Source organism: Crocodylus porosus, unplaced genomic scaffold (assembly GCF_001723895.1).
Source record: "Crocodylus porosus isolate Cpor-Errol unplaced genomic scaffold, CroPor_comp1, whole genome shotgun sequence".
Lineage (NCBI taxonomy): Eukaryota > Metazoa > Chordata > Crocodylia > Crocodylidae > Crocodylus > Crocodylus porosus.
Genome location: NW_017728950.1, coordinates 45654828 through 45677839, shown reverse-complemented (window position 1 = coordinate 45677839; position 23012 = coordinate 45654828). Strand labels below are relative to the sequence as shown.

The 23012-nt window shown below is 43.7% G+C and overlaps 1 protein-coding gene and 1 long non-coding RNA gene across 2 annotated transcripts; one reads left to right on the top strand and one right to left on the bottom strand.

Annotated features, from left to right (window-relative positions):
• Positions 1-3606: 3606 nt before the first annotated feature.
• On the bottom strand, positions 3607-11813 carry LOC109323461 (transmembrane emp24 domain-containing protein 7). Its single transcript, XM_019555026.1, has 3 exons — positions 11315-11813; positions 8333-8578; positions 3607-5284 (listed from the first exon to the last, which is right to left on the bottom strand). Exons 1-3 carry the CDS (start codon positions 11498-11500, stop codon positions 5048-5050), a joined length of 669 nt encoding a protein of 222 aa, XP_019410571.1. The 5' UTR covers positions 11501-11813; the 3' UTR covers positions 3607-5047.
• Positions 11814-13883: 2070 nt separating this feature from the next.
• On the top strand, positions 13884-20705 carry LOC109323323. The gene is made up of 3 exons (XR_002104610.1): positions 13884-13995; positions 17394-17397; positions 20695-20705. It is a non-coding gene; the product is annotated as an uncharacterized LOC109323323 (long non-coding RNA).
• Positions 20706-23012: the final 2307 nt, after the last annotated feature.

The window sequence follows — 23012 nt, the reverse complement described above, 5'->3', positions numbered from 1 at the left end:
ACCCCGGTGCTCTTTCCTGCCAAGGCAGGGGGTCGGACTAGATGATCTACCTAGGTCCCTTCCGACTCTAGCTACTATGAAACTATGAAACTAAGAGGGTGGTGAAGGGTCTCCAGTGTTAGTGAAGTTCTCTTGTGCTTCATTGATGGAGCAGGGTAGGAGATAAGCCAGCAGGACACTTAGAAGCCATCATGGGGATGGCAACTACAGAAACACATGTTGCAGATGAGCAAGGGGCACAGATCCACACAAGAGAGTATATTTTGGTGCACATCACTCCCACAATGCACCGCACAAAGCAGCTGACTGTGGGCTTCTACCACACCAATTGCTTAGAGTGAATTTACCTCAGATAATGAATTTTTGGTATAAAAAGGGTCATCGCATAATAGCAAGTTCGCACATACAGAACCCACATAAAGCAAGGGAAACTTGTATGAATCACATTAAAGGTATTGAGGGAGAGGTGGGAGCTGGCTGCCCACTGACTCTGGTGGTGCTACAGCCTCAACCAAACAGCAGCCCATTTCAGAGTCAAGTGTCTTACCCTCAGAGCAGAGAGAATGGAGGAAGGAAAAGGAGAGAAATCCTAGCCCCCCAGCCTACTCTCTGCTACAGGAAGACCTGCAACTTGTGCAGATGGGTCTGTGGCTTGGGATGACTTAAGAGTCCAATCCCTAAGACCCATCAATGAGCTGTAGCAGAAATTATCCAATGATGACTGAAGAGAAAACCAGGAAGGGGGTATAAGATAAAAGAAGCATAAGGGAAGGTAGAAAGAAGATTTTTACTCTTCCCTCTCACTGCAATTGGTAAAATACATAGCACCACTAGTCTGTGGAACTCATCCTTACCAGTATTACTGAGGGCAAGCTCAACCAAACTGAAAGACAAATGAACATGTATATGACAACAGCTACTGTTAAGTGTAAATATCTGGAGAGACATAAACATGTACAGCTAAATTCAGAAAGCCACCTCTAGAGGCACTTTGCAGCTTTTTTATGGTGTGGTATTACTTATTTCTCACTTGACAGGTTTTTGCATCCACCTCTGAAGCATCTGTCGTCAGGCACTGGCAGAGAAAGAACAGTGGAAAAATTCTGCCCTAGCTTGGCATAGCAATTCGTATGTTCACTGCCATCAAGATTTTGTACCACATACTCCTGGTAAAAATCCAAGTTGGAGTATATGCAGCAGGTGAAAAGAGAAAACAGATTCTTGTAGAAGTGCTTTTTAGGAGTTAACTGCATCACAGAAACATAAGGTCACGCTATGCAGAATACCACGCTAGCAGAATGTACTCAACTGTGAGCAAAACAAAGGGGTATAAAGATCTAGAACAAAATAAGATAAAGTATTTTTAATAAAAGCAGAAGGACTTCTATGTTCGTCAGCTATTTAAAAATCAGCTATTAAAAAAATTATTAGTAAACAAGTTTATCCAGTACTTCTTATTAGAATGTACCCACTCTACTATGCTACTGTAGAGGAAAAGCATGGGTTTGTCATGTTTTGAGTCTGAATTCTAGTTAGAGGGTCTTTTATGCAAAAAGGAGGACCTTCATGCTTCGCAATTCACTTTTCCGATTTAAGTTATTTTGGGAGCAGGGTAGAGTCAGTCTGGTTCAGGTTAACTTGTACCACCTGTTGGGAATTTTTGGGGAGACAAGGCAGCTCTTACGGAGAGAAAAGTGTCTGTTAAAGGCCATAAATGGGTGAACCAATAGATTGTAAAAAAATCATATTTTACTCAGTTATATTAGCCATATACTGATATTATTATTTTATACTAATGTAATATATCATCACATAATTGTTAGCTATGCCTCATACCTGTGGTCCCATCACAGAAAAGAGATCTCAAGTTGCCTGCAATTTCAATGGCCAAGACATCTTAAACTCCACTCAAATTAATAGTTCAGATTAGCAAATATTAGTGCAAGACATTCAGTATGAAAGCTTAAGTAACAATAAAGCAGCAATACATAAATCCATTTGTTTAATGGCTCTCTAGCAAAACTGATAGCGTGTTACAGTCATTTAGACTGTAGCCCGATAGGGAGCACACTGATTGTTGCAATTTCAAGTTCATATGGAAGGGAAAATAATTTATTAGATACAACTTGATTGCTTGGGTTTATAAAATATTGTTAAAGATACTTATCCTAAAATAAAAGTTAACTGGCTCAACTTTACACTTCCCAGAATGTTGCTTCCCCCACCCACACCAAATAAAAATCCAGTAAGACTGTTCATATATTAATTTTTATTTTCCCATACATTATTCACAGGGTCCGTTTTTTGTCTTATTCAAACTAACAAAGGTTTTCAAACTAAAACAGGAAGTGACATTTCAGGATAAAAGGTTCCATAAACATAAAACATCCAAGGAATAGTCAAAAGCATGGTGCCTTTTGTAGTTCAGAGAGTTTTATTTCCTCAATTTGGGGTGATTTATTTGTGCACCACACCTCTTACTTGAACCATTTTCTTAATATAAAAGGAAGATGCAGCTTCAGCCAACATCTTAGAAAGTTTCTTCACCCATTGTTGAAATAGTAAACATGTCTGTTATGCCCTATTTATTCAACCACTTACTCTAAAAATATATACAACTATGTTTAAACGTGTATTTGTGCCATGTTTTCAGAACATAAAAATAAAGGCATTTTTAAAACTACCACTGCATATTATGCAGCAATATACCAGAGGATTGGTTTGAATACCCAACTTCAATTTGAAAGTCAATTCCACTAAACCTTTTGCGGTGGGAGGCATACTGAACCAAACAATCCCACTTCACACATTCAAACATTAAGAAATAAGAGAGACAGGAAAGACAGACTAACTTATTATATGTGAAAATAAGCCAATATTTGGCCTACACCATTATTTACCCATTTCGACAGCAACACAAAGCAACTGATTTTACTCCTTTAAAAAAAAAAAAAAAAATGGTTTCCATTGCAATTAAGCTACTAATTAACTGATCAGCTACTTAACAAGTGATAGTTCAAGCTTCAGAAGGTTACAATGGAACACTGTCAAAAGTGGGTATTTTCATTTTCCACAGCAAACATGCAACACTTGCACTAACTGTGCTGTTTGTCTCATTAGTGTGTATAACGAAGCCTAAATGAATCCTGTGTGAAACTGGTTTGCTACAACACACAAGAGTAAAGCAGACAGGCACAATCAAGAAAGAGCATCACATGCAGGCACAGGCCTATGGTGTCTGTGACAAAAGTCTGTGCATCAGTACTTTTTGAAACTTTGTAGTCAGTGTTGCCATTGTTTCCCCTCCCCCACCATCCCAAGAAAACAGAATTGCTGTACTTGTCCTCATAAATAGGGTGGAATTTTTTTGTTCATCAAATGGATTTCTGAAACTAAGAGATAATGTTTTTCACTTACCAACCCCAGTGACTTTTCAACAGCATCAAGTTAACTTTAGTTTCTTTAATATTTCAGAGTACAATAAACAGGTCAATTCACAAGGATAAATTTAGTTCATCTTTTTCTTAGTCTGAGCATTTTAATTTCAAATGACCACAGTTTACACAGCGTGTCCAAGTGCATTATGTATATATACACTTTTTACAATTTTTCCAAAGTGGGAAATAAATGGTCATTACCAGCAGTAAATCAATCTCTATCCTTTTTAAACTAGGATTAAGTATGCAGTACTAGTTTTAGTAAAATTGTGAATTGAAATATATGTAAGCCCTGCATTTTCATGTCTTATTTTAGTTGTAATTTCTCCTGTGAGCTTGAGAATTGGCAAGTCCCTTTTTCCTTTCAAAATAATCTGACGGAGCTCTTAAACCTTACTCTGAATAGCTCAATTTAAGAAATGTATGTACAGATATTTGCCATCTCCCATGTCCAAGTAAAGCAAGATTTTGCAGAGTATGAACTCTACCACAACTATTCAAGACATGAGGAATGGAAACAATTTAGTCTACAAACCTACCAAAAAGACACCCTGAAACATTTAAAATATCACATGACCATTAGCAAAGAAGTGGTAGTTAGATGCCCAAGGCCATTATGTATCAGTGCACCACGCCCATGGAGATAAAATTTACAAAACCTGTGTGATGTAAGCATCTAACTGGACTCTCACTAGGATAATGATAAAAGCTTTATATGTGCCTTGCAAAGATGTTATACAACCTTGTCCAGTGTTGGTGCTGTGTTGCTTAAGGAGACAGTTACCTCTGGTGTCAAATTCTGGAAAGCATCAGCAGCATACAAAGACTGTACAACTTCAATCACAAAATTACAAGATTCTCCCTATTTTATTGCATTTTTTTAAAAAATAAAAACCTTGGAAATTAACAGAGCATTGAAAGTTTGTTTCCTGAGTAGTCTCAGTCTACATTTGCTTCAGTAAAACAGATATTCCATTACATTTTAGCATATAATGTAAATTTTCCCATAAATATTTCCAAGTGTAAAACTCAGAAAGTGTCAAAGATGGAAAGATATCAGGCTATTGGAGAATCTGTCCCACAATGTAGTATTAGCTTGTAACACTTTACAAATAAGCAAAGAAAGATGACTGGATTTTCACAGCAAATCAAAACAATGCAGTACGATGTTTTGTGACTACAGCTTCTCACGTTTGCTTTCATTTCTGACACCTTCAGCCTAAAATACTAAAATGCCATCAATTTTTCACATGTACACTCTTCAACATTTTTTTAAAGCATTATACCACACATGGGTAATTTTATTGGTAATATCAAACAAATTAGATTAATCAGTAGAAACAAAACAAACGAAAAAATCCCACAGGTCACTGCTGGATGTTTAATATAAAACATCCAAAAATAGTACATTCCAAAGTTTTCCAAATATTTCAAATAAGGCATTCCTTCCACAATTTCTGGGCATTTTTAATAACTTTTACTGAACCGGGATGGGCAAAAATATTTAAGATGTTGCTCATATTTTGTTCTTTTGTACCTACAATTAATTGGAGAACAGCAATTTTACAAATGAAGTGTGCATTGGATCAGAGGCATCATCTCACTAGTAGTTATGATCCAACACGGGTTGTGGTGGTTCTTTTATCTGAAAAGAAGCTTTTGAGAAGAAACACCTGCCCAATACTAACTACAAGAAGAATGATTGCTTCCCCTATTGACCAATATGCCACTCTCGTGTTCAGGTCTTCTGCCCTACTACGGCCTTGTGCTTCTCTCAAGCGGAAGTGAGTCTGATAATCAATGACAGACTTCAAAGCTTCATGAATTGAAACACAAGCAGACTCCATCTAGACCAAAAAAAAAAAAAGAGAGAGAGAAACATTTTTAGAGTAGTAGAAAAAAAAAAAGATGGTTTATTTGAGTATATACTGCTGTCCTCACCATAATTTTACGACTTAGTGTTTCAATCTATTTTCTTTTAAACTGTCAAATTGGATACACTTTACAACTTTCTCCAACTATTCAGGTTTAATACAAAAGATATTGATCTTCAGGACTCAAACAAATGCATGATTTTCAATTCATAAGGAAATATAAGAATGTCATACTGAAGAACACCACTGTTTGGTTTAGTCCAGTATTGCCATTTCCTTTGTGTATCTAGTAGCAGCAGAGATGCAAGACACCCTGATTCAATTCCAGGAAGTTGATGCATCACAGCATTAATAAAGAAAATAAAAGTCAATTATTAATAGCTATATACACTAATATTTTAAGAATTGTGGTTGTTCTAAGCCATGTATATAATATTTTAAAATCCTGAAAACATCTCAATTAGTGTAATCTTGGGCAGAGCATTCTCCAGATCATGCAATCTATAAAAATTATTCCATTTTTTCATTTTCAGTTGTTGCTCTTCAGTGTCACTGGATGCATCTGTTCTGTATTCTAAAAAAGGACAAAATACCAGGATGCACAACTGATCCTCTGTGCCACTGCTTATAAACTATTGCATCCGCTCTCTAGTTCAGTCTTAATCTGCTTTCCTCAAACCTTTTGGATGCAACACTATTTCCAATCATTTGTCACTTACTACAGAAACAAGAGAGCTTGAAATGTGACTCCTCTCTGCAAAAGATGCGTCATCATGGCCATATTTATCTCCACTCAGAAAGTACTGTAACAATATATTTAAACACTCTGAACTTTACTTGGATAAAATACACTAGTCTAGTACACTGTCAAAGGATGACTGGTGCAAATGTTAGAAAGAGGTGGGGGGGGGGGAAAAAATCACCTGGAATTAAGGGTGCCTGACAATTCCCATGAGATCACATTCTAATTGCTCATATTACTGTCAAACTAACTGTCCAGACTGATTTTTTTTAAACTAGCTGCCCAGCCAATAAATTGTTTCAGATATCCAGAAAACATGCTCTGGAAATAATACTGCTTTGCTCAAGTTAAATTCCAAAAGCAGATTTGTTGAGAAACTCTAGAGCCTTGGAGCAAGGACTTAAGAGTCCATCATGGGGTCATCCTACAGAAAATTCTCAGGTTAGACCAATCTATAGAACCTCAGAAAAAGTACACACTAGATTTGTAAAGACATCATATTTTCTTATTTTACTCAGTTATAATAGCCACATACTAGCTGTATAATTATATATTAATACAATATAAAATATGTATCATCATAAAGCCCTTAAGATTCTGGCTGAACTAAGCATGCTTCAACCCAGAAGTGAGGAAGATTCCTTCCACAAACTAGGGGCTACCAAAGTGTCTAACACAGGAACAGAGCACAAAGAGATCATGCCTCTCCTGTGTTCTTGATGCTCCCTCTTGTGGGGTGTCCCAACAGTGACGAGGAGATGCTGAAAGTAGCCACACTGGAATGAAAATGGGAAAACGAGGAGAAATGAAATATAGGGTGGGTGAGATGTACAGGATCCAGAGCGCATGCAAGTGTAGATGACAGTAACTGAATGGAGGTGAAGCAGACAGGAGCAGATGAGGAAAAAAGGCAGCATGGGGCACACGCATTGCAGAAGGTCCTTGCAATTACTTCCCCCCCCCCGCCACCACCACTTCACTACAAAAAACTGGAATTGGAACCAGGTGTTCTTTGTATCATGGTAGTAAAATCCACTTGAGAGAGAATATTGGATCTTCTCAAGCCAATGGAAAGAGGACATTGAGGATATTTGGGGGAGCATGCTCATACTTTTAAAATGGCTATTTTGGAGTGAATTTTATCGCCATCTATAATATAAGCAAATTAGATACATCCAGTCCAGTCGAGCTCTACTACTAGTCTTTTCTTTAAGTGTCCAAGTCAAAATAAGACAGGTTGTTAACCTGAATATTTAGATTTCCCTCAAGAAATCCTACAATGTGAAATGCATTACATTTTCAATTTAATGTGTATCAAATATTCCTGCAAAAAGGGCAACTTAAGAAGTCTAGTATGAAAAAATGAAACTGCAACAGATCCCCTTTCACACACATGTAGAGTCAAGGTGCTGAAATGCAGCTGCCTTAGGACAAAGACGCCAGTCTGTGATCAGAATAATTCAGAGAATTATCATTTCCCTCAATGTAGTTAGTTAAACATTTAGTATTAGATTAAAAAGAACAAATATTCTACTCTAAGTATGAACTGTTATTAGTAAAAAATATGGGGCATTGAGATATCAATCTGTAAGCCTTAAGTACATTTCATTCATCTGCACTATGCTTTTTTCAGCTGACCCATTCACCACCTGCCATTCTGGAATGGGAGCTCACATGGCTGTCAGCAGATGCACACATCTGTTATACTTTGCTGCGAAAAGAATAAGCATACAAAATGTGATTAGAGTCCAGTTAAACTAACACCCAGCTAGACTACAAGAGCCCCTTAAATGTGGGATTGCTGGGAAACAGTTTCCTCTATTATCTGCCACCTCCTACCACAACAGCACCTAGGAACTGATTGGTGCATTTGCTGTTAAACATTTTTGTGTCCTAGGAAGTAGTGCTTTTCCACCATAAAACTTACCTTAACTTCGTTAAAAAATGTATTGATAATTATTACACTATCGCTAACTAGGAGTCTAAGTTCCTAGTTATTATATTTTCTTCATATGATTAATTATTGCCACTCAGTTTTCCGCAAGCTCAATTATAAATCCCAAGTTTAACATAAAAAAAAATGGCTGAGTTCTCGGGCTTCTTTAAAAACAAAAAAGCAAAACCAAAGAAACCCACCCAAAAACCACATGGCTAGGTTAACTACCTAGTCCCACCAACTTTCAAAGGATATGGATACTTAACTCTCAAGAAAATTAGAGCAAATACAGATGAGTTCTGCTATCTGCTCTTTGGCTGTTATAACTAAATCAGCAGTTTACCTGAGTAAGGGCAGTGACTCTGTTCTCACTAGGAAACAGAGGTGGATCTTCTCCGACTTGGAAGTCAAAGTACACAGTTTTGTGTGTGAAAGTAGAAAATTCATTGCTGAAGCAGAATTTATATGTTCCATTCCTGGATGCAGTAAAGGTAAAGCTATCATATTGTTTCTTCATCTCTTTGTACAACACAATGCCATCAGGATCTTCCAACCGGCAGTCAACATCATAATGACCTCCAGTGATCACCTGTAGAATGAGAGATGATCAATTGATTTATATATTGGTCAATGGAAATGAACTGTTTTATATATTTGTGTCTCACACCAACAGAAGAAAACCTCAGAACAAAATATTGTAATCGTTGTAGGTTTCAAGCAGTTTATTTATATACTTTAGAAAGTTTAATTTACTTTTGCCATTCACAAGACCACAATAGACTGAATTCATAAGAAACTGAATTCAGGCCACAAATAAAAGTTAAGAAAACAGAATGTTAGATGTAGTGAATTCTTCATTGTTCCTTCACCCAATCCTCAGGTACAATCCAACTGATTTTGGAACAGGACTGTGGCTCTTCTAGTAGGTCAGGATTGCTAGCAGGTAGTAATGTTAGTCACACAACCTTTCTGCATGACTGGAAGGGTATGGCACACCCAACCTGTTACATCAGGTTGCATCTCATTTGCACTCAGGAGCGGTGTAAAACAGGTAAGAACTGGGACTCAGAAGTCTCATTTTCACACAAAAAAGAAAATGAAAGGAAATACTACAAGTAAAACAGCTTATTGTTGTTCTTTAAAAAAAAAATTGAAGCCTCATGGTATACAGGTAATGCACTGCAGAACTCTAAAAAAAGGTTTCGTATATTACAAGTCCTCACAGGAAATCTAGTTTTTAGAACTTCTGTTATGTCTGACAATTTAATATTTCAGTAAATACTTACTGTGAACAGCTACATGTTCATCTCTTAAAAAACAGCTGTAACACAAGTTATGTTGCACAAAATGTATGGTGGTGTCACTTCCCTGAACTGATAACATCAGCTGAAACCTATGGTGACACAATGTTTCAAATGACTGTTTCTTAAGAAGCAAGTACCCTCAGAAATTTCACATTAGATTTCCCAGATAAAAACATTAGCTTGCAGAGCTATTCCCTTAAGTATCAAGTTAATAGGAGCCATTTTTTGGCAACCTGAATGACAAAAATGATTTAAACAATAGAGGAAAAAAATAATTTTGTCCCTCCACTGGAAAACCAGATCTCCACACCCCCAATCTGGAAGAGGTTTCAAGCCTGGAGATGAACCAAGCAAGTACCCATATGACAACAGATGATAAAAATCTTTTTTTCCTGTTGTTCATAGAAACACAGAAAAGTAGATACAAATGACATTAGAAGATCATTAAGGCTTCAAAATCAAGCACTGAAGAGTTACTAGATAAGACAATTATGCTTTTCCTAGTTCAGCCCCTACCCCAGTACGCATCCACTAGGACACAATCAATCTGTTGGATCCCACTATTTTTCCTAATGGATGTCTGCCTGTGAAATAGGGGTAACAAGAACACTGCTGAGAAAGTAATTTAATGTTTACAAAACATTTAATTCAGCAGCGATAATGAGCCCCAGAAAAGCCTACATAGCAGTCAGTAACTGTGACATCAGGGCAGGATTTGAATTACAGACATTGTATTTGGCATGTGGTCATATGTCACCCAGCAATGAAAAAAACAAAGCACGGCCTAGCTGGTCACTAAGGAACGTGCCCATTCAGTAAGCACCATACATCCTGTGCACTGAAGCAAGGCAGAGGCCTGGTGGAAATACACTATGCATGAGATAATTAAAGACTGCAGCATAACATCCACATACAAAGGGGAGTAAACTCAAGGGAGTTTGGTAGCCTCTATTCTCCTATTACCCAACTTGTGTGTGCTTATGGCATTTGCCTTCATGCACGTTCTCCACCAGAGCACACCAAGACAAGGCAACAGGCTTTGCGTCCTCCTGTAGCAAAACAGGTAACATTGAACAGCAGAACAAACTGGCCACCTGCATGAATACTCTGCTATAGCAAGAAAGGGACACCCCCTGGATGCAGAGGGCCTGCTACCTTCAGACAGCACTGGCTTCACCTCTGAACTAGGTTTCACTATTGGTACCCAATCTTCCCAGAAAGGTCGGAGGGGGGAGGGCAGCTCCAGGGGCCAGATCCAGTGCAGCTGCCAGGTCAGACCACCCCCCCCCACCAGCCTGCGCGATAGGACTCATGGTGGGGGCTACATCCAGTGCAGCAGGGGGTGCTGTGCAGTGCTGCCAGGTGCATGATAATTATTGTATTCGTACTACCATTTCAATCCCTGTACACTATACAACCCATAATAGTAAAAGTGCTCAAAATGTACGATCATTTTTGGAGGAAGCTAAGTGATGCAACCTGTGCAAAACCCAAGCCATTCTCAGAGTCTTAACTGACTTTTGAGTTTCCTCTCAACACTTTCTTACAACCGCTTGCCTCGAAATGAAGAAATGTTTCAACTTTGATGGCCCAGTTCTTACTCGCTGGTGACTTACAGTGAGCAATATCCAGTAAAGGAGGCTTATTTGTGTATTGTCTCAGTGTGGATGGTTTGTTTTTCAGCAAATACAATAACTTTGAGGTAACAATGTAATCTTTTCATATTTAAGGGTTGGCTCAGCTGCTGACTGATGAGGGCAGGGTGCGGCCTGCAGGCATACCTGGAGCCAGGACCAGATTAACAACCCTTTAATGTGGGCCCATGGCAAGCAAACTCGGGGGCCCCCCCAACTGAAAAGAAAATGTTTGTGTTCCTTCGTTTCCACTCTGCGCTGTAACTGTAATGCATAAAATAAGCACAACCGGGCCCCTTCTTGACTTAGGGCTCTCGGTATGTGCCTAGCTAGCCTATGCGTTAACCCGGCCCTGGCCCGCACACGCGGGGGAGGCCCGCGCGGTACCTGGAACTCGAGGGTGCACTTGGTGCCTTGCGCGATCTCCTCGTAGAAGCACTGCTTCGCGTTGTCCGGCAACTCGAACGTGATCTCGGAGGCCCGGACTGCGCAGCCCAACAGCGGCAGCAGCAGCAGATGCGCCGCCAGTCGCCGCCCCCAGCCCGCGGCGCCGGGCGAGCCCCGTAGCGGCATGTCCGCAGGGGGCCGGGGCGGGTGCGTGGGGAGCGAAGCCCGGCGGGAGGCAGCGGGGTGTCGGCGGCGGCACCTGCTGCCGGTCCGTGCGGCGTGGCGGAGAAGGCGGGGACGGAGGGGGGAAGCCTGCCGGGAGCCCGGAAGTGGCTGACTAGGCCGCAGAAGTACTTCCGGGTCAACCCCTGCGGCTTTGCCTACGTGGTACTTGCCGAAACTGACAGGGCGAGGACAAGCTGCGCGCGCCGCAGTAAGGAGTGGGAGTCGGTCGCGCGCAGGCTAATTAGTCACAGAGCCCGTGACGTCAGCCTGGCGGCCGTTCCCGATCCTATTGGTCTCCGGGCGAGACGCGCCCTCCTCCTTTATCAGCGCTGGAGCGGCGCAGGCGCGGGAAGGCAGAAAGGAGGGGAGGGTTGTGCCAGCTTGGCAGCGCCGCTTCGTTCGGCTTCAATACGCCACTTCCTGCACAGGGTTCAGGTTGTGCTGCAGGGAGTCTCGCATTGATGCGATGTCTGCCACGTGCGTGGGGGCGAACGGGAGCAGGACTGAGGCGCTGAGCCGTTTAACGGCTGTGGATTGGCTTCGCCCCCTGCGCCCGCCCCCACGTGACCCACGCAGAGCCAGTCCACCGGGCTGTTGCTGGGGGCACCGTCATTACTGGCGTCGTAGGGTAATTTTAACCCTTGTGCGATAGACGATCAATAGTAGTACAAAACTGTACTAATACACGCACAGATATGTATATGTGTGTACGAGTACTTTTGGTATATCTCGATCTTTCTAGATACATCAATACACACACACTGGATGTAATAAATAATTCAAAATGTACAGTCATTTTTGATATCTTTTATTAGACCAACTTAAATAGTTGGAAAACAATTATTAAGCAAGTTTTAGGGTTCAAAAACCTTTCATCAGGCTAAACAAGTTTCAGCAGTTGGTGTGCTCTTCCTGGATGGAATGAAAAGTAAAGAAGCCAGAGGTTGGGCTGGTCTGCATACAAGACAGGCAGTCAGTGAAAATGTAGATTGAGGAGTCAATGGGTGAGAGACAGGCTGTGGGGGGAGGGGAGAGAGAAGGGGGATGAGATACCTGGGGAGTCAGCTGTCAGGCAGGTTACAATGTGTCATAAATCCAATGTCTATAGTGCATGATTTTTAGTATCCAGGAGGTTGATGAAGTGGAGTTCATAGGCTTGTCTCTGGGAAGTGTTTTGTAAGTTTCCTTTGAGGATTGGGACTGAGAGATTGGAGAGAGAGTGGTTTTTGTGTGAGAAATGTGCCCCCACAGGTAATTGGGTATTCCTGTCTTTGATGGATTTCCGGCGTGCGTTCATTCTGGTGCACAGTTGTTGTTTGGTCTCTCCTACGTATTTTCCATCTGGGCATTTGGTGAATTGAATGAGATGTATTACATTTCTGGAGGTGCAGCTGTAAGATCCGGAAATGCTGATGGCTCTGTTGTGGGGTGCGGTGATTGTGTGGGGGGTGGAGATATATTGGCAGGTTTTGCATTTCTTGTCATGGCATGGTCTGGATCCTTTTGGTGTGTTCCGGGCTTGAGGAAGTTTGCTTCTGGTGATGGGGTTGGCGAGGTTTGGTGCTTGTTTGAAGGCTAGGATGGGTGGCTCTGGGATGATCTTTTTAAGAATAGGGTCTCTTTCTAATATGGGTTGCAACTGTTTGAGGATCTTCTGTACAGGTTTGAGGGAGGGGTGATATGTCATAACCAGTGGTGTGCGATTCATGGGGGGTTTTCTTCTATACTGCAGCAGTTCTTCCCGTGGTATCTGGGTGGCTCTTTCAAATGTGCAATCTATCTCTGGAGGCTTTCACCCTTGTTGGGTGAAAGCCTTTTTAAGATTGGTGAGGTGGTAATCCCAGGTGTTTTCTTCAGTGCAAATTCGGCGGTATCTGAAGGCTTGGCTGTATATCACAGCTTTCTTCATGTGTTTAGGGTGATTGCTGGTTCTGTGCAGATATACAAGAAACCCACAGACCAGCATGCATAACGTCTGTATTTTATCTTTCCGAATACTGATCATCATGTCTAAAAAGGAGATGCTGGTGCTGGAGTATTCTAGAGAAAGTTGGATGGAGGGACGGTGATTGTTGAATTTCTGATGGAACTCAGAGACTGAAGGTTTTCAGTCCAAATGATGAAGATGTTATCGATATATCTTAAGTATAATAAGGGTTTGATGGTGCAGTTCTTAAGGAAGTCTTCTTCCAGGTGACTCATAAAAAGGTTGGTGTACTGTGAGGCCATTTTGGTGCCCATAGCTGTTCCCATCATCTGGAGGAAGTGTTGATTATTAAAAGTGAAATTGCTGTGTGTGAGGATGAAATGTATAAGGTCAGTAATATCTTTGGGTCTATATTCTGAGATGTCATCTTGTTCCTGTAGATATATAAGGCATCCTGGTGTGGGATGTTGGTATATAGCCTGGTAACGTCCATGGTGGCTAGGTGGGTGTCGCTGGGAAGGTGGTCTATGTTTTCAGGTTTCCGTAAAAAGTCTGTAGTGTCTTGTACAAAACTTGCTGTGTGGGTGATGAGCGGTTTTAGGATTGATTCAGTGAAACCTGATATTTCCTTAGGGTCCCGTGGTTGGATATGATAGGTCTGCCAGGGTTCCCTTGTTTGTGGATTTTGGGGATCATTCAATGCATCAAATGCCCCAATGGAAAATACATAGGAGAGACCAAACAACAACTGTGCACCAGAATGAACGCACACCGGAAAGCCATCAAAGACAGGAATACCCAATTACCTGTGGGGGCACATTCCTCACAAGAAAACCACCCTCTCTCCAATCTCTCAGTCCTGATCCTCAAAGAAAATTTACAAAACACTTCACAGAAACGAACTTATGAACTCCACTTCATCAACCTCCTGGATTCTAAAAATCATGCACTAAATATAGACATTGGATTTATGACACATTATAACCTGCCTGACATCTGACTCCCCAGGTATCTCTCCGTTATTCATTCCCCTTCTCTCTCTTCCTCCCACCCCCCGTCTCTCACCTATTGACTCCTCAATCTACATTTTCACTGACTGCCCGTCTCGTATGCAGACCAGCCCAGCCTCTGGCTTCTTTACTTTCATTCCATCCAGGAAGAGCACACTCAACTGCAGAAACTTCCTTAGCCTGACGAAGGGTTTTTGAACTCGAAAGCTTGCTTAATTGTTTTCCAACTATTTAAGTTGGTCTAATAAAAGATATCAGATTCAGCCAAAGAACCTTGTCTGCCTATGTCCTTAGACCAACACAGCTACAACCTACACCCCTGCAATCATTTTGAGGCATTTCATTGAGTCACTCTCAGACAGGCTTAACTGACATCTGGGTTTGGTGTCAGGCTGCTTTAAAAATCAAGAAATGCTTCTACTTTGACCCGGTTCTCACTCTCATTGGCGAGTTTCAGTAAGCAATATAAAATAAAGAAGAAGACTCATTTGAAGACATATTGGCATACTCGTTTGTATAATTTTTCAGTGTACACTAGTTCTTCAGCAAATATGAAAACACTGAGTTTCCAATACGATCATTTCATATTTGAGACCTGGCAATGCTGCCATGTTGCAGGTTGTGCAGCACAGGCAGCCTCTGCGCTGGACAGGACAGAGCTGGGAAGGAGGAGGCAGCAAAAATAGATTTTGTAGAGGAAAAAGTAGTTTGTCATTGGCAGACAAAAGAAGATAAGTCATCTCATGGAAAGAAATGCTATTTTTGAGTTATCTCACCTGCTATGCTGTTTCTTTAGTTTTATTGCTGCATTTACTATATTTGCATTGTTTCAAATAAAGCTTTTAAAAATTGCATTGTTACACCTGGGATTTTTGTCATAATCATAGTACCTGGTCCTGTGCTCTTGGGGAGTTGTTGGGGTTTTTTGTCCCATTCTGGTTATTAGCATAGTCTGCTGATTTATATAGTTTAGTTGGATAAAAGTTTGAGTTGGTTGAATAAAAGATATCAGCTTTACCCAAAGAACCTTGTGCGCAGACAACTGGAATTTACCGTATTCCAACCATGGCTCCCAAGCCACTAGTTTTCTTTCAGCTTATCAACTATGGCACTTCACAGAAATGGTTATCCAAGATATTTTTTGTATTGCACAACTTTTGTGCTGCCATACTGCAGCACCCCTTTTCTTCTGTTCAATCAGAATGTGTTTGCCACAGTCTACCTAAGGCAGTATATATTGTTGGCCAGCACTGACTCCTCAGTATTAACCAAAGAGCCAAAACAACACAGAGGTCTAAAATAGATGAGCCTCTATTTGTTTACTCAGCTTTATGAAACTAGAGAGAAAAGGGAGTGGAAAGCTAGACAGCAGAAGCAACATCCTTTTTCTTCTGCTCTTAGGATGTGTTAGACTACTTGGCTCAAATTTCAGATCTGTTCCTCCAAGAGTTAGCAGAAACAACCTGTTACTGTTACTTGGAGTCTGTTGTCCTGGATCTCATCACAAATTCAGATTCATAACAGTGCGATTTTCTTTGACTTTCATAAAGTTACACGCAGTTTGTACAAGAATCAGTGAGATAAAAATGAGACATGACCACTTCTATTATTTTATGGCATGGGTCTGGTATTGGGTACCTTAGGCTCCGCTGTCTTGATGCCTAATGGGTTGCAAGCTATTAGCAGAGTTTCATTTTTCTTGTGAAAGTCTTGTTACCACAACCCAGTCTTACCCCAACCATTGTCTTGCATTTTTGTGCTAGAGACACTGCTCAAGCTTTCACAGTTTTCATACGCAGCACCCACCCAGCCTTGAATTCACAACTTCCCCACCAATTGCTCAGCTTGCCAACCCCTGAACCAAACAAGAAGGCCAGTAACTGTTTTTTCCCACTCTCAGTGCCCAGATGAGCACTGCACAAACATATATATAGGCACACTACCAGTACTATTCTTAGGCTAGAGGCAGACATTCAAAAAGCCAGAGCGCAAATTGATTCAATCTTTCATAGTTTGATAGTTTCATAGTTGGTAGGGTCACAAGGGATCTAAGCAGATCATCAAGTCTGACCCCCTGCCACAGGCAGGAAAGAATGCTGGGATAAAATGACCCTAGCTCAGTAATTGTCTAGCCTCCTTTTAAAGACCCCCAACATAGGAGCAAGCACCACTTCCCTTGGAAGTTGTTTCCAGATCCTAGCCACCATAACTGTGAAGTAGTGCCTCCTGATGTCTAGTCTGAACCTACTCTTGATCAACTTGTGGCCGTTATTCCAGGTAGTGCTCGGGGGAACAGGGCCTCTCCCGTTCCCCGCTCGTCCCTCCTGGTACTTTTATAGATGGCCAGCAGATCCCCCCTCAGCCTTCTCTTGCGGAGGCTGAACAGGTTGGTTCAGGTCCCGTAGCCTCTCCTTGTAGGGTCTACCCTGCTGCCCCCTGGACCATGCGAGTGGCCCTCCTCTGGACCCTCTCATTGCTGTCCACATCCCTCCTGAAGTGTGGCGCCCAGAACTGGATGCAGTACTCCCAGCTGACCAATGTCTCATAGAGGGAGAGGATCACCTCCTTGGACCTGCTTGTAATGCATCTGTGGATGCATTACAAAGTGTGGTTAGCCTTACTGACCGTGTCCTCACATTGGCGTCCCATGTTCATCTTGGAATCCATAACGATTCCAAGATCCCTTTCTGCCTCTGTGCTGATGAGAAGGGAGTTCCCCAGCAAAGTCTAACCTGCAAAGATTGAACTGATTTACAAGTGCACAGGCATTCATGTTTCATTCTGGAAATGCAGGTATATGCTTGCAGTGGCTCAAGCTTAGAAGGAACGGAGTGCTAGAGAAGCCCTGCCTTCTGTTTGCAGCAGCTGCGAAGCTGACTGGGGGGGCGTGCATGCGGGTGCACGTGCACCCCCTGAGATTGGTGGTGCACCCCCTGAGAGAAGCACTGCTGACACTGCCAGTGGCACCTGCGGGCAGTTGGTGCTCATCACGCCCCGCATCCCCCACCACCAACACCGCCATGGCTGCCTGCAGGAGCTCCCTGCTTGCCACCACCACACCCCCCCCACTGCCACTGCCACCACCGGTCACCATGCCCCCACCAGCCTCTGGGGACACCCGTCATTCATGGGTTTAAACCCCAACCTTGGCCTGTAGGGACCCCAGCCAGACTGTGCCTGAAGGGGTATGGGGGAAGCAGCTCTTGCAAGGCTTTCCCTCCTGCTCTTGCTTGGACGGTGGAGGGCCTGGCTAGAGCCAGCCATCATGGCCCTGCCCAGAGTTGGGGCTGTGGCTGCAGCTGGGGCTGTGAAGCTGAGCGCAGCCAGCCTCTGGGTGTTGCTGAGCGCAGAAGCATTGAGGAAATCCAGGCTGGGGCCATAGGTGCTGCGTGGCTAAACTGCTCCTGGCTCCTTGTGCCCAAACTGGGTGGGACTGTCATGGAGCCCCAGTCAGCTGGGTAGGGTCCCACAGGGCAGTCCATGGGGGCAGGGCCTTTCCTAGCCTGCCATGGCTGCATGACATCCCGGCCTAGAAGCACAGGTGGGGGCTGGCTGCAGAGTGGGCTTCCTGGGCCAGTTCAGAGGTGCTGGTGGGCCCCAAGCCTGGCAGCCACTACTGCCACACCCCTTGCCCTGTGTACCCTCATAAACAACAATGGGCTGGCCCGAGTTGAGGGCTATTCTGCTCTCCTTGCCTCCAGCTGCTGCTGCCGTGGCCAAGCTACACCACTCTGGGTGGGAGGCCAGGAAGCTTCAGTCCCATGGCTTCTGCCCCATGCGTGGAGCTTCAGCTCCAGCTCCCAGATGTCTTGGAAGGTAGCTGGATGGAAGGCATCCAGGGGCTGCAGCTGGAGTGCCATGTGGGAGGCAGAAGCCCCCGGGGCTGAAGCCATCCCCTGCCCACCCCCCCACCTCCTGGAGCGGTGCAGTAGCGGCATGAATGGGAGGGGAAGTAGCCACTGGAGGCAAGGGGAACTGGCTTGGCCTGGCAAGGCTTTTTTTCCCCTCACCTCCAGCAGTGGTTCCTGCTGCACCAGGCAGCGCTGCTTGGGGCTGGGGGAGCTTCCTTCAGCCTGACTGCTTCAGCCCAGCTCAGGGGCTACCCCACACATGGGGCAAAAGCTGTGGGCCTGAAGTTTCCTGCCCGCCCCCCCCCCCAGAGCGGTGTGGCCTGGTCATGGGAGCAGCAGCTGGAGGCAAGTGGGGAAGAACAACCCACCGCCACAGCCAGCTCACTGCTGCTTGTGCAGCTGGAGCCCCGGATGCCGCACAGGGCAGGGGGCATGGTGGTAGCAGCTGCCAGGCTCATTCATGGTCTGCTGGCACTTCTGAGCTGGCCCAGAAAGCCTGTTCCCCAACCAGCGCCTGCCTGTGCTGCCAAGCCAGGCTGTCATGCAGCTACAGCAAGCTGGGAAGGCCCCTGCCCCTATGGGCTACCCTGTGCAGCCCTACCCAGCCAGCTGGGGCTCCATGACAGCCCCGCCTAGCTTGGACACAGGGAGCCACACAGCCCCCATAGCCCCAGCCCCAGCTGCAGCCCACTGGGAAAGACCCAGATCCGGTGACCCAGCCCAGTGCTGACTCCTTTGCTTCCACCCTCAGCAGCACTAGTAGGTCGGCTGGGCTCAGCACTGAGCCCCAGCTGTATGCCAGCTGGCTCTGGTCATGCTCCCTCCCCTGCCACTGGATCGGAGAGTGGGGAAAGTGGGTGACAGGGGCCACAGTCCCTGGGGGGGGGCAGGGAAACAAACCCCTACTCTCTTCTCCCTTTGCCTCAGGGGCCATGTCTCTAGCCATGCCCCTGCTCAGGCTAGGGAGCAGGGGGGCAGAGGCAGGGGCAGCCCAGCTCTCTGGAGCAGACAGCACAGCCCCACCCAGGGCTGCAAAGCAAGCTGGCATGCTGGGGGGCTCTGATTTAACTTAAACCAGGAAAGGGTCTGGGACAGAAGTAACATAAACCAGTTTGACCCAAATAAGTTAAATCTGATACTACATTCAACCAGGTTTATCTTAAAGCACTTTCGGCCATTTTGAAACTGATTTAATGTGCACTGAACTTCTGTTCTGTTACAGGTTTAAACCAGTTTCTGATCACTTCAACCTGTTTACATGTCACTTCTGTCCCTTGCCTTAAAGAAAAATAAAAAAATTTAAATCAGAGCCACAGGCAGCCACAAGCATTCCCCTTTTCCCTGCCAGCATGATTCTCAGCCCCACAGATACAACACAAATCTCCAGGGCTGCTGGCTTCCTCATTGCTCAGGCCTTAATGGTCTTGGCTGTCCCCAAATTGAAAAAGAAAAAAAATGTTAGCCGCACTGAGTTTCCCTTCCTCAGAGACACTCCAAGTGCTCCAACTGAAGCATGGACCTAGAATCTGGGACTTGGTGTGGCATGTATCCCAGTGAAAAGAGTTTCGGTATGCCACACCGAGTCCTGTAGCTTTTAACCCTGGAGCTGTGGCACAGGTCTGATGGGTTCTGGGGCCCATCAGCAGCTTGTCATGTGTCAGGGTGAAAAATAAATTTTTGCATGCCTACTGGGGACACACTTGTCAGCCGAGTCTCTGGGTCCACACTCAGCCTAAAACTCGCAACCAGATCTCAGCACACAAGATGCTGATCCACACAAGATGACCAGTACGTTGGTCTTCCCATGCTCAGTACCTGACCAGCCCCACACACACACATATATATGCATACGCACCACTACCACCCCCAGCCTTACAGAATAAGAAAAAAAAAAATCAGTGCCCTGTGAGAGGGCCCTGTGCCCTGCAAGAAGAGGCCATGGGCAGGCACAAACATCCCCCTTTTCCCTGCCAGCATGATGCTCAGCCCCAGAGATACAATGGAAGCCTCCAGGGCTGTGGGCTTCCTCCCTGCTTGGGCATCAGTTGTCTTGGCTGCCCTCAAATTGAAAAAGAAAAAAAATAAACATTTTGGCCTCACAGAGTTCCCCTTCCTCAAAGATGCTCCAATTGAAGCACAGTCCTAATATCTGGGCCTCAGCATGGTATGCTGAAACCCAAATGGTTTTGGCATGCCATGCCAAGCCCTGCAGCTTTCAGCCCTAGAGTCATGGCACTAGTCCAATAGGTTCTGGAGCCCATTACAGTTTGTCATGTGGCAGGGTGACAAATTTTCTCATGCCCACACTTCCTGGCTGAGTCTCTGGGTCTACACTGAGCCTTGATTTCACAGCCTTCCTACCTGTAGCTTGGTATGCAAATGCATGAACCACACAAAAAGACCAGCACCTATCCCATATCATCATTAGGGCGCAGACCAGCAACATGCACACATACATACGTATGCATACCAGCACCACAACCCTAAAAAAAATAAAGCCACACACAAACTTCAGTGCCCTCAGGGAGGGCCTAATGCCCCTCAAGAAGAGGCCATAGGCAGCCACAAACATCCCCCTTTTACCTGCCAGCACCTGTCATGGGGTGGGGCTACCCTTGACAGCTCACAAAAATTCATTAAGTGGCCCACCAGCCAAAATAATTGCTCACCCCTGCTATAAGGGAAAGATCACCAGATCTTAAAAGCAACTGAATTGACCATTAAGGTTCTGTGCCTTTAGTAAACTCAGCTCTCCTGACTTCAAAGGTTTATAGAAAATGGAATGACATTATTCAGGTGTCTAGGAACTCATGGCACCACCCTGTCCATTAACAAGAGAAATGGGGTGGATAGCATCATTTTCCATTTACTGGTAACTCTAAAAACTACACCTAGATCAAACCCAATTTTTTTTGATCAAACGAAACACCTATTTTATCCCAAAATGAAACAGTCAATTTAAATGTTAAGCATGCTTTAACACTGTAAAATGTTTTAAAATGAAAGTAAAGCCTAGTTGTAAATTAAAAGTAATTTCACTTAAAAAAGAAACTTGTTTAAACATGTTAAAAAGGGGGAAATATTTTATTTTTGCAACTTGATTCAATCATAATGAATGCAGAAATCAGTTTGTAATTGTTAAACATCCATTTTTTCTGCTGGAAAAAAAATTAATTGAAAAATATCATCCAACTCTTATACACACCCTGCCTCTACAAAAACCAGGCTTTTCCTCAGCCTGCCAACATTTAATGTGAGAAGGGGAGGACCTAATACCTACATGGTAGCACAAAGCAATGCTGTGAACTTGATACTTGAACCTGCAGGATTTGTTTTTTTGCCAGTCCACCCCAAACTGAGTTGCAGGGTTCAGTACTAAGGGCTTTGCAAACCCTGACAGATTCACACAACACAGCTAACTCTATAGATCTCTCAGTTTACACAGTTCCAACTGTACACATGTTTATACCCAGTCAGGAACCACTGTGTTTTGTTTTGAGGGGTTTTTTGGCTACCTACTAAAACTCCTTTAACACACTAGAGGGAGCTATTTAATCAGAAAAGTTTTCCAAGGTCCTTTTACTATTTTTGTTCAAATGACTGTACATTGGGCTCAAACTGTTTTTAGTTACCCTTTCAGTTGAATTGTAGCTGAACATTACAATATGAAAAATGATACTGAGAACACTCACAGTCCCAGTCTTAGATAATATATACAAGCACAGACTTCATAAAAGGGATGGGATGTTAGGCTAGGAATAGACGTTGCTGAATGATACAGATCAGCTGTGCTGCTATGTGTGCTTTACTGGACCATACACATTTACCTTTGTCCAGCCCTTGATGGTGTGGCATGGATCTGGCTGGGCACGTCTACATGTGAACACTTACTGCATGGTAATTTAGGTTACTGCGCAGTAACCAAAAATTACTTTGCAGTACAGCTACGCATCTACATGCTATAACTATGGCAACTTAAACTGATTTAAGTATAAGTTTGCTATCTGCATGATGCAGGTAGTAAATTTACACCTGAGTAGTTACTGAGCAGTAACCCATGTGTGGACACATTACAACAGCACTGTGTGTGTGGACTCACTTGGGATTAACTTTACTCCCAAGCCGATCCACACACAGTGTTACGGCACTGTAATGCCTGCATATGTAGATGTCAGCTTAAAAACCGCTTACTGCACAGTAATTTACTGCACAGAAAATGCACGTGCAGGCACACCTGCTCAGTGGGAAAAGCAGGGCTTTTGCCCACAGAGCAAGATTTATTCCCCTGCCATCATGGGGAACCAGGTCTGGATGGGCAGGGAAAAGTCCTGCTTCCCCCAACTCAGCCACACCTGTGCCCCAAGTCTGGCTGATCAGGAAAGGGCTTTTTCCAGCCAGCCAGACCTGGAGCATGGGTTTTACAGCAGCATAAATGAGTTGTCAGATGACATCTGTTTCCACTCATATAATGCCAAACTTTTAGGCTCTTTACTTATTGGAATCCAGATGCCAAGTTAGGCTCTTGGAAAGAGTTAGGTGTTTAAAAATGGGATCTACAAAAGTCACCCTATCAAGATAGGAGTTACCACACTAACGCAGCGTGCAAACCAACTTGGGACTAAAGTTAGTCCCAGGTCATTCAACATACACCGTGTTAATGCACCTTAGCATGTCTACACATGCAT

What these genes read in the sequence shown, in the direction of transcription:
- LOC109323461 (XM_019555026.1), bottom strand. Translation starts at nt 11,500, where the DNA reads ATGCCGCTACGGGGCTCGCCCGGCGCCGCGGGCTGGGGGCGGCGACTG. An exon ending in AGTGCACCCTCGAGTTCCAG is followed by an intron (nt 8,579 to 11,314) that starts GTACCGCGCGGG and finishes CTCATTCTACAG; the next exon opens with GTGATCACTGGAGGTCATTA. An exon ending in GAGTCACTGCCCTTACTCAG is followed by an intron (nt 5,285 to 8,332) that starts GTAAACTGCTGA and finishes TTTTTGGTCTAG; the next exon opens with ATGGAGTCTGCTTGTGTTTC.